At 48.9% G+C, this 11,489-nt stretch overlaps 1 protein-coding gene across 5 annotated transcripts in view; it reads right to left on the bottom strand.

Annotated features, from left to right (window-relative positions):
• Positions 1–783: 783 nt before the first annotated feature.
• RTN4 (reticulon 4) overlaps positions 784–11,489 on the bottom strand; it is a 39,849-nt gene continuing 29,143 nt past the window's right edge. For all 5 annotated transcript variants that reach the window (XM_027693460.1, XM_027693461.1, XM_027693463.1 and 2 more), the window contains 5 exons: positions 9,746–9,884; positions 4,140–4,209; positions 3,492–3,538; positions 2,241–2,299; positions 784–1,836 (listed from right to left, as the gene is read on the bottom strand). In XM_027693460.1, coding sequence (XP_027549261.1) covers positions 1,794–1,836; positions 2,241–2,299; positions 3,492–3,538; positions 4,140–4,209; positions 9,746–9,884 — 358 coding nt within the window. In that variant the 3' untranslated portion in view covers positions 784–1,793. The remainder of the gene's footprint in view (positions 1,837–2,240; positions 2,300–3,491; positions 3,539–4,139; positions 4,210–9,745; positions 9,885–11,489) is intronic.

Raw genomic sequence — 11,489 nt, 5'->3', positions numbered from 1 at the left:
AAAGTGCTTCAGCAACCTCCAAGAATCCCCTTTTTTTACAGCTGAATTTCTGAATGCCTTATATGACTGCACAGCAGAGCAGTTGGGCACACACAGAGCAGTCCCTGTGCAGTCTGGTTTTAGGGAAACCTCTGGGATCCAACCCTATTCTGTCACGTGGGGACATCAGTGAGCTCCTCTGCTCTGCTCTGATCAATCATCTCTGCCTTCCTTCCACAGTGATTGTATCCCAAATAACTGCAGTTGTGTGGCAGAATTAATTAATTAACTAATCAAGTGATGTGAAAAGTACCTTAAAGCAATAGTGTGTGTCAGGAAAACACAGTCTCTGTTTCTCTGCTCTGGCTTCACGTATGAAGTGTTCCAAGGAACGCTGTATTATACTGTAAACTAAAACATTAATGCATGAATTTATATTTTCAATGGTCAAGATGCCATTAAAGGAAAATCTCTGTCTCAAATAAATTTGGATACAAGTTTTCCATGTCCAGTTCTTAAATCCAAATAGCAAGTCGATCTGGAAAGACTCTTGGGACTTGCTTTACAATTCCCTTCCAAGCAGAAAATGGCCTCCAACACTGTGTCAAAACCCAAAGAAACCAAGACCCCTCAGACTTACTGGGAGCTGGAGCTGGAGCTGCCCAACCTGGTTCCAGAGCCGGGAGAGGAGGAGCCGGGAGGAGCCGAGGGACACGGCTGCACCACCTGGAGCCACCCCACCACCTCCCAACAAACACAAGGGGTTAGAGCTGCCTCAGACACCAAAGTACCCAGGGCACGTTATGTCTAGAAGCTTTATTGAGACTCGGGGTTCTGGGGTTGGGGTTTTTTGCGGTTTTGTTGTTTTTTTACATCTCACAATGCATTCCACAGACTTAGTTCAGTACAGCTCAAACTGCAAGTGTATAAATGTTCACTTCTCATTTCTTGCATAACAGGACAGGGCTTAAAAGTTTCCAAACAACATTTGCAGCATTAGATACTCGGTCCACAGATTATCAGAGCCTGAGAGCTGGAGAATTATTTGCTCAAGATCAACTACTGTACATTTGTGCAACAAAGTGTGTAGCTGGAATTCTCTGTTACTCTATGTGCAGGTTCTTTGTTCGGGTCTCTGCTGTTGTTTCCAACAGATGCCAGTGTTTACAGAAGACCTTTGAGTTTGTCAGGCTCGAGCTTGGAGCTCGCCCAGGCCTCAGCCAGTTCTCTGAAGTACAAAGCACTGTGGAGCAGCTGAAAGATCTAAGCTTTGTGAAACACATATATATATATATTGGCAATTGATAAAACAATAAAATCACAATACAGCTATACTCATACCAAAAAGGCAAGATTTTTCAAAACTTGCTAAACTGGTATATTCTCCTAAAACATCTCATTTTAGAAAATCTGCATCAATCTACACAGACCATACACAGTGCACAGACTGGAAAGTGTTTGTTCTCCTCTGCCCCCCCTGCTCTCCCCTCCGGCCGCAGCACAACTACCTGGGTGAAGCATGTACAGCTCTCAGTCGTGGTATGAGCAGAGCTGCACAGGGGAAGGAAAGATGATTAGTTTAGATCCATACATAGCAGCTTACAATACTTAACATGATGAAACACATGGCAGTCAAAACAGTTATTTTTTTTTTTTTCCTCAAACACTGCGTCGCTAAAAAATAAAGATCTGTGAAATTGCACTGCAATGTCAAGGGGTTTGCTATTCCCTGACCCTCCCCGTGGAAATCCAATGAGTATTTTTTTTCCCCCTTAAAAGATGAACTTCCTATTGATAAGTTGCTTCGGGCTTTTTTATTCAGTTTTGCGCTTCAACCCAGGGATCTTTGCTTGGATCCTGAAAGAAGAAGGAGAAGGAAAAGAACAGCCTTTGAGTAACAAACAGAGAAAAAGTAGGTATAAACACAGTCTTCAAAACAGCAACATGCGAGAAGAACCATCACAACACAACTTTATAACTCTAAACTCTTCACTCCCCCCCTCAACTGCACTTGCTGAGGGGCTCAGGTGTCACTAATGGGCGGAAATCCACAGATTTCCATTAGAAATAATAAAGGCTCAATTTAACACCAGCATCAGCAAGAAAGGAGGTGATTTTCTCACCATTCCAGAGTTAAAAAGACCTTTTTCCTCCTGGCACATGCAATGACACATTTGCTGCCCTAGACAGGAGTGGCACATGAACCAGGAACTGTCACCAGCACAAAGGGAAAGCAATAAAACCAAAGCAGAGCAACTCACTTTGCCATGGCATCTTTGACATTCTTGTTCACGAGTCCCAAGTAATGGTCGATTTGGGCCTGGAATTGAAGCAGACACAAGTTAGAGCCCAACTGTCCCTTTGCAGAGTCCCAGAGAAGCCCTGGGTGCAGTGGGAGCTCAGCCGTGGGGATTGCCCAGTGATCCAGAGCTGCTGTGCCAGTGTTGGCCCCCAGGAATGCCCAGAGCGCAGGGCCCAGTGGGCAAGGCCCTCATTAAACCCCCTGGCTCCTGTCTGGTCCATCCCAGCCAGCTGTGGGTGTCCAGCCAGGGCCCAGTGGGGAAGGCCCCCATTAAACCCCCCTGGTCCATCCCAGCCAGTTGTGGGTGTCCAGCCAGGGTCCAGCGGGCAAGGCCCCCATTAAACCCCCCTGGTCCATCCCAGCCAGCTGTGGGTGCCCAGCCAGGCCCCCTCGGGGCCCCCCCGGAGCAGCAAAGCTGCTTAGCTGGGCCTGGTAACCAGCTTGAGAGGATTGAGGAGCCAGGCTAAGCCCCACCATCCCTGGCCATCCTCCTGCCCTGGGCTCCAGCTCTCCTTTCACTGGACCCCGTGGGGCTCCACCATCTGCTCCAGCCTCCCTTCTCCCAGTGCCAGCCTGGGCTCCGGGGTCCTTGTTTGTGAAAGGGGAGAAGAACGGCTAAGCCAGAGCTGGCTCCCCCCTCCTGTGCCCTGACCTGCCCAAGACAGTCCTGGCTATAATTTAATCACAGGCATTTGAGTTTGGCTCCTTCTTCCCTCCTCCTTTTACACTGGTGTCTCTCCCCAGGAGCAGCACTGGACTGGGCCAAGCAGCTCCCACCTCCTGTTTTTGCCAGGGCTACAAATTCCACAGGGCTTCGGGAAACCAATCCTGAATATCAGCTCCAAAGAGGTTTCTTCAGGAATTGTTTTAGAGGTGCTGCCAGCAGGATTAGCACACCTTGCCCCTAGTGCTGCTCTAGTCCTGACCAAAGCTGACCAGCACAGAAGACCTCCAGGTTCATCAGGCCTTTTCCACAACTGTTTGCCGGGAAAACCTCTTCTAATTCCACCAAAAAGGAGGAGGGAAGCACACACGGTCTGGACTTCAAAATGAACTTGATTTTCTTGGCCCTGGCTCGTGGTCAAAAGCCTATTTTTAAAGGCTTTAAAGATTTTAAAAACCAAAATTAATTTTAGTTTTATTTGTTTCCGGTTCTGCTTCAAAAAAACTGCTTTTATGAGGCATTTAATGAATTCTATTAAACACTCACCTGATGTCTCTCATAAATAACAGGAACACTGAAGAGCGAAATCAAAGCTGGAAAAGAGCACATCAAAGGTATAAGTACTGACAAGAGGGACGGTGTTCAGGCAAAACAAAGACTGGTTTCCACCCCTTGACCTGTCTGGCAAAAAGGTACAAGAAATAACTAAGCCCCAGACACAAATTGTTGGCCAGTTAATGAAATAATCCCTATTAAGGAGAGCCTGGGCTGTTCTCCAGGGCTCACTGTACAGTAAGTCTGGTCACAGGTCACTTTTCCACTGTGGGTTATGCAAATCCTTCCCAAAGGATGCTCAGGCATCACTTGGTTCTGACACTGAAGCCAGCCAGCTGTGGGATACAAGGAATAAAACTGCAGTGGGACAGGGCCACAGCAGGTCCTGTTCCTCCCCAGAGTCCCAGCACAGCCAGGACACCCAGGGCAGGTTCACCCTGACAGGGACAAGCACAGCAAATGTGCCTGTAAATAAAATGTCTGGAAAACCAGCAGCCTCCAGACTCAAAATGCCCTGTTGTGCAGTGTTACCACAGCCCTAGAAAAAGGCCCCACAGGAAGAGGCTCCCAGTGTGGCCCAGAGCTCAGTGCTTCCCCAGGCAGGAGTGGCAGGAGTTGAAGGGAGCTGGCAGGACTTACCCAGGATCAGCAATGTCAGACCATTGAACAAGGCACCGACATAAGTGAACACCCACATCAACACCGCAAACTGCAAAGGCAAAGAGAGCCCGTGAGCGCGGATGGGATGGCACAAACCCTGCAAACCCCAACAGCACCCCCTGCAAACCCCAACAGCACCCCCCGCAAACCCCAACCGCCCCCCCCACCGCCACACCCCCCCCACACCCACACACCCCCCACCGCCACACCCCCCCCACAGCCCTGGAACCAGAGCGGGGACAGCCTGGTTGCACGTGCAGGGCACAGGGCTGGAGTCAGTGCTCGTGTCCTCTGCCCTCACTGCACTGCCACTGCCATGGCAGGGATGACAGACAAACAGCTCCTGCCTCCCACCCTCCCGAGGGGGCACAGGCCAGGAGAGGCTGAAGGGCTGGTGAGTGACACCGAGCCAGAAAGAAAGCAGCTCAATGCTGGGGGGCCCTGCAGCCAACTCAGGAGTGTCCACTGTGGCTCCAAACTGCCCCCACTGCCCTTTGCTCAGCAAAGCTCTCACTGAACCCTTGACTAGACCAGGCAGAGGTTTCTGTCACATCAGAGGAAACCCTGTCTAGGAGGTAACATGGTAGGCTTGGCTTGATATACCTTTTTTCCTTCAAAAAGCCCAAAGGTGCTTTGGATATTAAAAGATTTCGGAAAGAGAGGAGTCAACAGTGCCCTAAAATGGAAGCTGGCTCCAAGTCTGAGGCAAGTTCAGAAGCCAAGACACCCTTTGTGCTGACAGACACCTGCAGCCTCACAGTGCCACCATTCCAGGCTCCCTGTCCCAGCCCTGTTCCTCCCTCCTGCTGACGGGGCCCCGGTGGGACACAGGCTCTGCTCCACCAGCTCCACAAAGCTCTGCCAGGCCCAGCCCCCTGTGCCCGTGCCAGGTGGAGTGTCCCAGGCACACCTCTGACCTATCCCAGGGGAGAGGTGCCAGCTCTATTTCGGGGCAGGATTCCTCCCAAGGAAAATCAGCCGGTTCCGTCTAGAGTTGCAGGGCCAGGGAGGAGCTGAGCAGCAGCAGGGCTGGTGTCACCAACAGTGGTTTTCCCACACAGACCCCCAGCCCCTGGGGCAGCCAAGCACAGGGGGGTATTTTCTGTGCAAGGCACCACAGAACCCTGGACAGACACCATGGGAAGGCTGACATGGCACCAGGGAGGGAAGAGCTGGGCACGGGGACCAGCCCAAGGTGAGACACCAAGGCAAGGATGGGACAAAGTGCTGGCAAGGAAAACAAACACTCAGTGAAGGGCCGAGGGTGGGGACCAGGATCCTGCTGACTGGCCTGCAGCCAGGTCACTCTGAAGTTATACATCCCAACCTCCAATTTTAGCTTATCTTAGGATGTAAAATACCCAAAGCAAACAAAATCAACAGCCAGAAACAAGATAAGGGCCTGACACTCAACACAAGTTTAATTCCACGACCTTTGAGATGAAATGAAGTTTACTGCAAGAGGTTCATTCAGAATTGATCCCATTCAAGATTCAGGGGAATGAACTGCAAGTGATGCAGCTCTTTATCTGGCAGCACTCTGCAGACATGACAAAGCAGCACAAGGGGCACAAAGTCAACGCCCAGACTGCAGTTCCCAGCCCTGCACTGCCACTGAAGCTTTATCAAGAACAACAAAGCAGCTCTGCCCCACCTCAAAGCTTGGCCCAGCTCAGCTCTGCAGTGCCAGGGTGAGCCTGGCCGTGCCATCCCTGCACAGGGCATTTTACTGGAGCAAACAATCCCAGGGCAGAGCCAGCACAGGCAGCACATCCCCCCCAGCCAAGGGGGGAAAGGTTCCAGCTTTTACTTGGCAAAAAGCCCCCCCAGGTTTGTGATGGTTCACAAGGATTCTCTTGCAGTGAATTAACCAGCCTCAAGCACCCACAGTGAAGCATCCTGACAGCTATCCATGCTTTGTTCCCCATGGACACAATTCCCAAAGCCTCAGCACCAGCCCAGTCAGCCCAGCAGTGAGGAATATTGCTGACAACTGTGCCCAGGGCAGAAAGTGTGAGTTTATGTAAGCAGAGGGGTAACAGGACGTGAATCAATCCCAAAGTCCAACAATTATCAGAATTATCCAACCCTATTAGTGAGCACTGAATTTATGGCTCGAGAAAGAGCAAAATCCAGTTCACATTGGACTGACTCAGGTTTTGCTTCTCCCAAAGTCTGTCCAGAGCAGCAGCAGAGTCTAAGCAGGTTTGGGCAGGTTTTGATCCCCTTGCCTTGCTGGGGCTGGGTGGGGCAGGGACCCCGAGCCCAGCCCCACACACACTGTAGTGAGGGGCAGCTCTGGGGAAAGCTGGGGCTACAGAGCCCAGAGCTCAGACCTCCTGTCACAGCTCCTCTCCCTGCACCCTTCTGACATCCCAAATGGATTATATGGACACTCAATCCCACTCTGAATTATCTGGCTCCAGGGTTTTTTCCCTTAGAAACAAGGTAAACCCAGGGACCACTACAAACACTCCAGGGCTCACCTGAAACACGTCTAAGAGACACACACAAGCACAAAAAGCTTTACCTGGAACACCTCCAAATGCCTAAAGCTTGAAGACAAGAGAAAAAAAAGGAGCAGAAGGCCAGGATGGACCTGCAGAGCTGATGGGTGCAGGGGTGGGAATGCTCAGGGTTGTCCAGCCGAGCTCAGCCCAACCCTTCCAGTGCTGTGCACACCAGCAAACCCCCTCCAGCTGATGGACTGGCTCCAGCTCTGCCAGCCAAAACTGCCAAATCCACAACTGCCCCCATGGCCCTTCTTTACTACAGAACATTCCAGGCCCAGCCCACAGCTCTGCTTCTCAAAGCCTCAGCTGTGCCAGGGCCAGCACAGCTCCCACTGCACTGAGCACTTTTACCAGGACAAATTGCACCTTCTCCTGGGACTCTGGCAAGGGCTCCTCTGGCACTTACTCCTCAAGAGCTGTGAGGAATTTCTCCTTGTGCTACATAAATATTTAGAGTCCATTTTAAGACTTCCCCGACTGAAGCATTGTTTAATAAAGAAGAAAAAAAATCTTCAGGAGACAGATTTTACAGCCGGAATTATTACACACAATAAACTGACCTGCAGACATTTTCTACATTACAGCTCTGTAACTGGAATTATACACAAACATATGATTTCCTATAGTGAAGATGTTTAAACTACGTGAGCCAAGATATTTTTATTTTAAACCAGGGCCATTCTATTACATAAGAGCCCAGAATCCCAACGTTCTCCTCGAGCACAAACTCTTCAAAAATCAGTAACTCGTGCTGGTGAACTGTCCTGACATTCACTGCCTTCATATAAAGGGTTGTTCCCAACCACCATAAATTAGACTAATTAACCTACATAAAACATTTTAAATGTCAGAAGGAGAGAGGGGAAACGAATTAGTTCAGCTGAACAAACATGTCTTTCCTATGTACTGTAGTATTTTAAAAGTGATTAGAGTGCCTTGAAGTCATTCTGGTTGGAATTAACTCTAATTCTAACATAATTCCTCCACAAGGCCTCATTTTTAAAGCAGTGCTCACTGGAACAGCAGTTGGCTGCTCACTCCTCCTTCACTACAAGGGGTTGGGATCTCTACACAAATGGTGGGAAAAGCCTCCTAACAGAGCAAGGGCTGTACCACAAAGGGCTTCATCCCAAACACAGGTGACCTTGGGATTGAGTTGTGCTGTGCTGTTCTTTAATCAGATCCAAACACGACTTAAGCCAGAAAAATGTCCAGAAAAATGACCAGAAAAGAACAACTCAACCAGCTCCCCCCAAAAACACCTTCTCCTACACAGCCCTGAGATTATTCCACAACCCCATCTCCTCTCTCCCTTCTGAGCAAATGGCTCTGCCTCAGGAGCAGCAGTGCCCAGGGAAGCACCCCACATCCTTCCCACACTTCCAGAGGGAAGGGACCCCCTGCAGGAGCCCTGCCCAGCCCCAGGCACAGCTTTTCTGGCACAGATTGCAGGAAGGTGGAGGACAATGAGAACCTGGATCTAGAAAGGGTGGGTAAGATGCCCAGATCTACCCCCAGTTTCTATCCCACAAATCCCACAGACTTGGACAGCCTTCACAAGGAACCCCTCCCCCAGCCCCACAACAACTCCAAGGACTTCACAAAGCACTAAGGAAGGGATTTACTGGAGGATAAATGCAAGTTTTTTTCAAGAAGATTAAGCAAACTGAAAGAGAAGTGGACAACACATTGCACTTGGTAAAGGAAACACCCCTTTGGAAAACAAAGGAAGGTGACTAAAGCCTGAAAGGGGAGAATATAATTCTCTCAGAACAAAACTGAGGGTTTTCAGTCAATTCTTTTATTTTGGGGATTGCTTTTCTCGTGTTTTGGGGTTTTTTCCCTTCTCTTTGTTTCATTTTGATTGTTTATTATTCTTCTTCTCTGTCAGTTTTGCTCTGCCGCCCTCAATAAATCCCATTAAACCCCACTTGGATTGCCTCGAGCTGTCAGACAGCCCTGCACACTTCAGGCAGAGTAACTGCAAACCCCATTTCAGTAATTCACTAAAAGCAGCAGCTCTTCACTCCCAAATCCAGGGGCTGGAACAAGTGTCCACCTTCCCAGTAGCTCCAGGGGATCACTCAGGAAGTGGACACAAGAACCCTCCTGTCCAGGCAGGGAGCTGTGTGCTAACCACAGACAGAACTCCACAACACTGAGGCAATGCAGCCTCAAACCAGGTTTTCCAGAGGGACACATCCACACTGGTGATTAGTGGAGCAGTGGTTTGTTTTCTTACCAGATTCCTGCTGGGAATCACCAGTGAGGAGCTGGGATTTCATCCCCCTGTCCAAGTGCAGCTGAAGTTATCCACCCTCGATACACCCAACTCTGTGCCTGAGGTATCTCCCCAGCAAACAACCTCCTTGTTTACCCAACCAGAGCCATTGTTTGCAGGGAGCAGTGGGGTTTGCTGACCTGGTGTCCTACTTAGAGCAGCTGGGACCAGTTCAACCCCAAACTGTGTATTCTAGAGCCTTCCAGGCCATTGCCCAGAAACTGGTATCAACAGACCATTTACACCCTCTGCCCAGAGCAGCCCTGACCCCTCAGGCTGTAAACTGGGTGTTCAGAGGCCTGTGAGACAGGAGGGTGCTCCTGTCCTCACACCCAGGGTGGAACTCCCCACCCTCAGGGAGGGACTGGGCATTCCTGCCTGAACCTGAGGATATATAATCTTGGAGTCTTGGGACTTTTTGAACCACTCGTGGGATGCAGAGGAAGACTGAGACCACTACTCTCAACTGGACTGCAACCACTACTCTCAACCAGACTGCAACCACCACTTGTCACCAACAGGTTTTTCCCCCTCTCCTTTTACTTTGGACTCAGGGGGCCCAACGAGCACCACTCTGTTCATGCCCCAGGGTGCTGGGTTAGACATTTGGGGTTTGTGGGTTAAAACCAACTGTTTGTCTGTATAATCGTACTTATTGTATTATTTTAGTAAATTGTTCTTCTGACTTATAATCTCCCTTTTGAGTTGGGTTCATTTCCCCTGACTGTTTCCCTTTAAAGCAGCACACCTGGCTCAGCACCACCTCCTCACAGGGGGCAGGGAGGACTCACCTTCAGGGAATCCACCAGGTCATCGACGAGGAAGAGGCGCCGGAGCTCGCGCACGGTGCCGTTGACGTGGCCCAGCACGACGTTGCTGTACTTCTGGATGAGCTCCTCGGACACGGCCACGTCACAGTCCAGGTAGGCCCTGCAGGGAGAGCAGAGTGTGAGACCTCCCTGCACCAGAGCTGCCCAACAGGGTCACAACTGGCACAAAAACCAGCCACACATCTCCTGTGTGTGTGACACCTCACCGTGGGAGGAACCTTAGACACCACAGAATTACCCAAGTCATTCTCAGGGAACCTTAATAAAAAACCCCACAATCTCTCAGGAGAAAAGCAAAACATCTATTTCTCACTGCTGCTTGCTCAGTCACACCCAGGCTTACCTTATACATGTGGGCAGCTAACACATGTATAAGAAAAAGTCCCACCAAAGCAACATATCCATTTATGCCCCTGGAAGGCACTTGTGGAGCTGCCATTAACTGCAACAAAGCTCTTATGGCATGGGAAAATGAGCTAAATTTTTCATCATTTGCTAAAAAAAAAAAGAAAAATAAAAAGGCTTTCTTACAGTTAGTGACAGTTCTTTTGCATAAAGATATAAACCCCTATCTGGTTAGCTCTCCTTCCACTTCACTGCCACTTTTATCTGTAGCTGCAGTGACTGTGGCCACAATTTCGGTCTTTAAACAAGGTATAATTTATTTATCTAATGTGCTGGAGGAGGCAGAAGGAGCAACACAGCACATCTGTAAAAGGGAACTCATTTTACAGTTGTAAACTTCTACTTTTGGTTGGGAGGATTCTGCTTTGGGGTGGGTTTGTTTGATTTTTTTTTATTATTATTTTAATAAAAAATGCACACAGTGGAGGCTCCTGTGTATGTCACTTAAGGCCAAGCTAAACATGACCTTGTGGCAAATTCAAGACAAACTGAAGCACTTTAAATGGGAACTGCAGCAGCCATTTCGGGGCTGTATTTTGCACTCACCCATCTGCTCACCCTTCTCAGCTCATCCAGGAGATGTTCATCAAAAATTCAATTATCTCATGGGATGTTACAAGCAAAAACATCCTTCTTGTAGCTGAAGCTACACAGGCAAAAAGTAACCAACCAAGGATGTTGGAAAAGAATGTCTGGAGGTTACTTAGGAATATCAGCATTTTTAGGAACCAACTGCAGAAAGGGCACAGGTAGAACAAGTTCTGCTTTTTCTTGTGAAGAAAGAACTTGGAAACATTGTTTGGATACTGAGGGAATTATTCACCCTAAGGAGGGGCATTTGTTCCCTAACACAGGAATAAGTTTTCATTTCTTTTAAGATGCAGCTTTGCAGCAACAGGCACCTGGATTCTGTCTCTGACAAGGCAGCCTTGGAGCTCAGAACAAACCACACATTTTAAAAGTGTTCTGAAGAGTTCCAAAAAGATCAAAGCAGCCCTTTGTGATGGTTTAACCCCTATTATATTTATTCTGATTTTTGCTAAATAAATTGTGTTGCAAGTGCTGGGTATTCTTTAGAATATGAATTGGGGACAAAATTTAAAGGCCACACCATTCTGAAATGCTCATATTACTCCACCAGACTGAAGGGGTTTATTTTTTTAATGCATTCCCAGCGAAATCAACGCCCCTGTACCAAACCCTCGGTCCATTTCTGTGTTTATTGTGGGACCACTGAGAAAAACAAACTGTGGGACCACTGAGAAAAACAAACTGTGGGACCACTGAGAAAAACAAACTG

Source organism: Neopelma chrysocephalum, unplaced genomic scaffold, assembly GCF_003984885.1.
Source record: "Neopelma chrysocephalum unplaced genomic scaffold, ASM398488v2 Primary Assembly neopelma1_91, whole genome shotgun sequence".
Lineage (NCBI taxonomy): Eukaryota > Metazoa > Chordata > Aves > Passeriformes > Pipridae > Neopelma > Neopelma chrysocephalum.
This window is presented reverse-complemented; position numbering and strand designations above follow the sequence as displayed.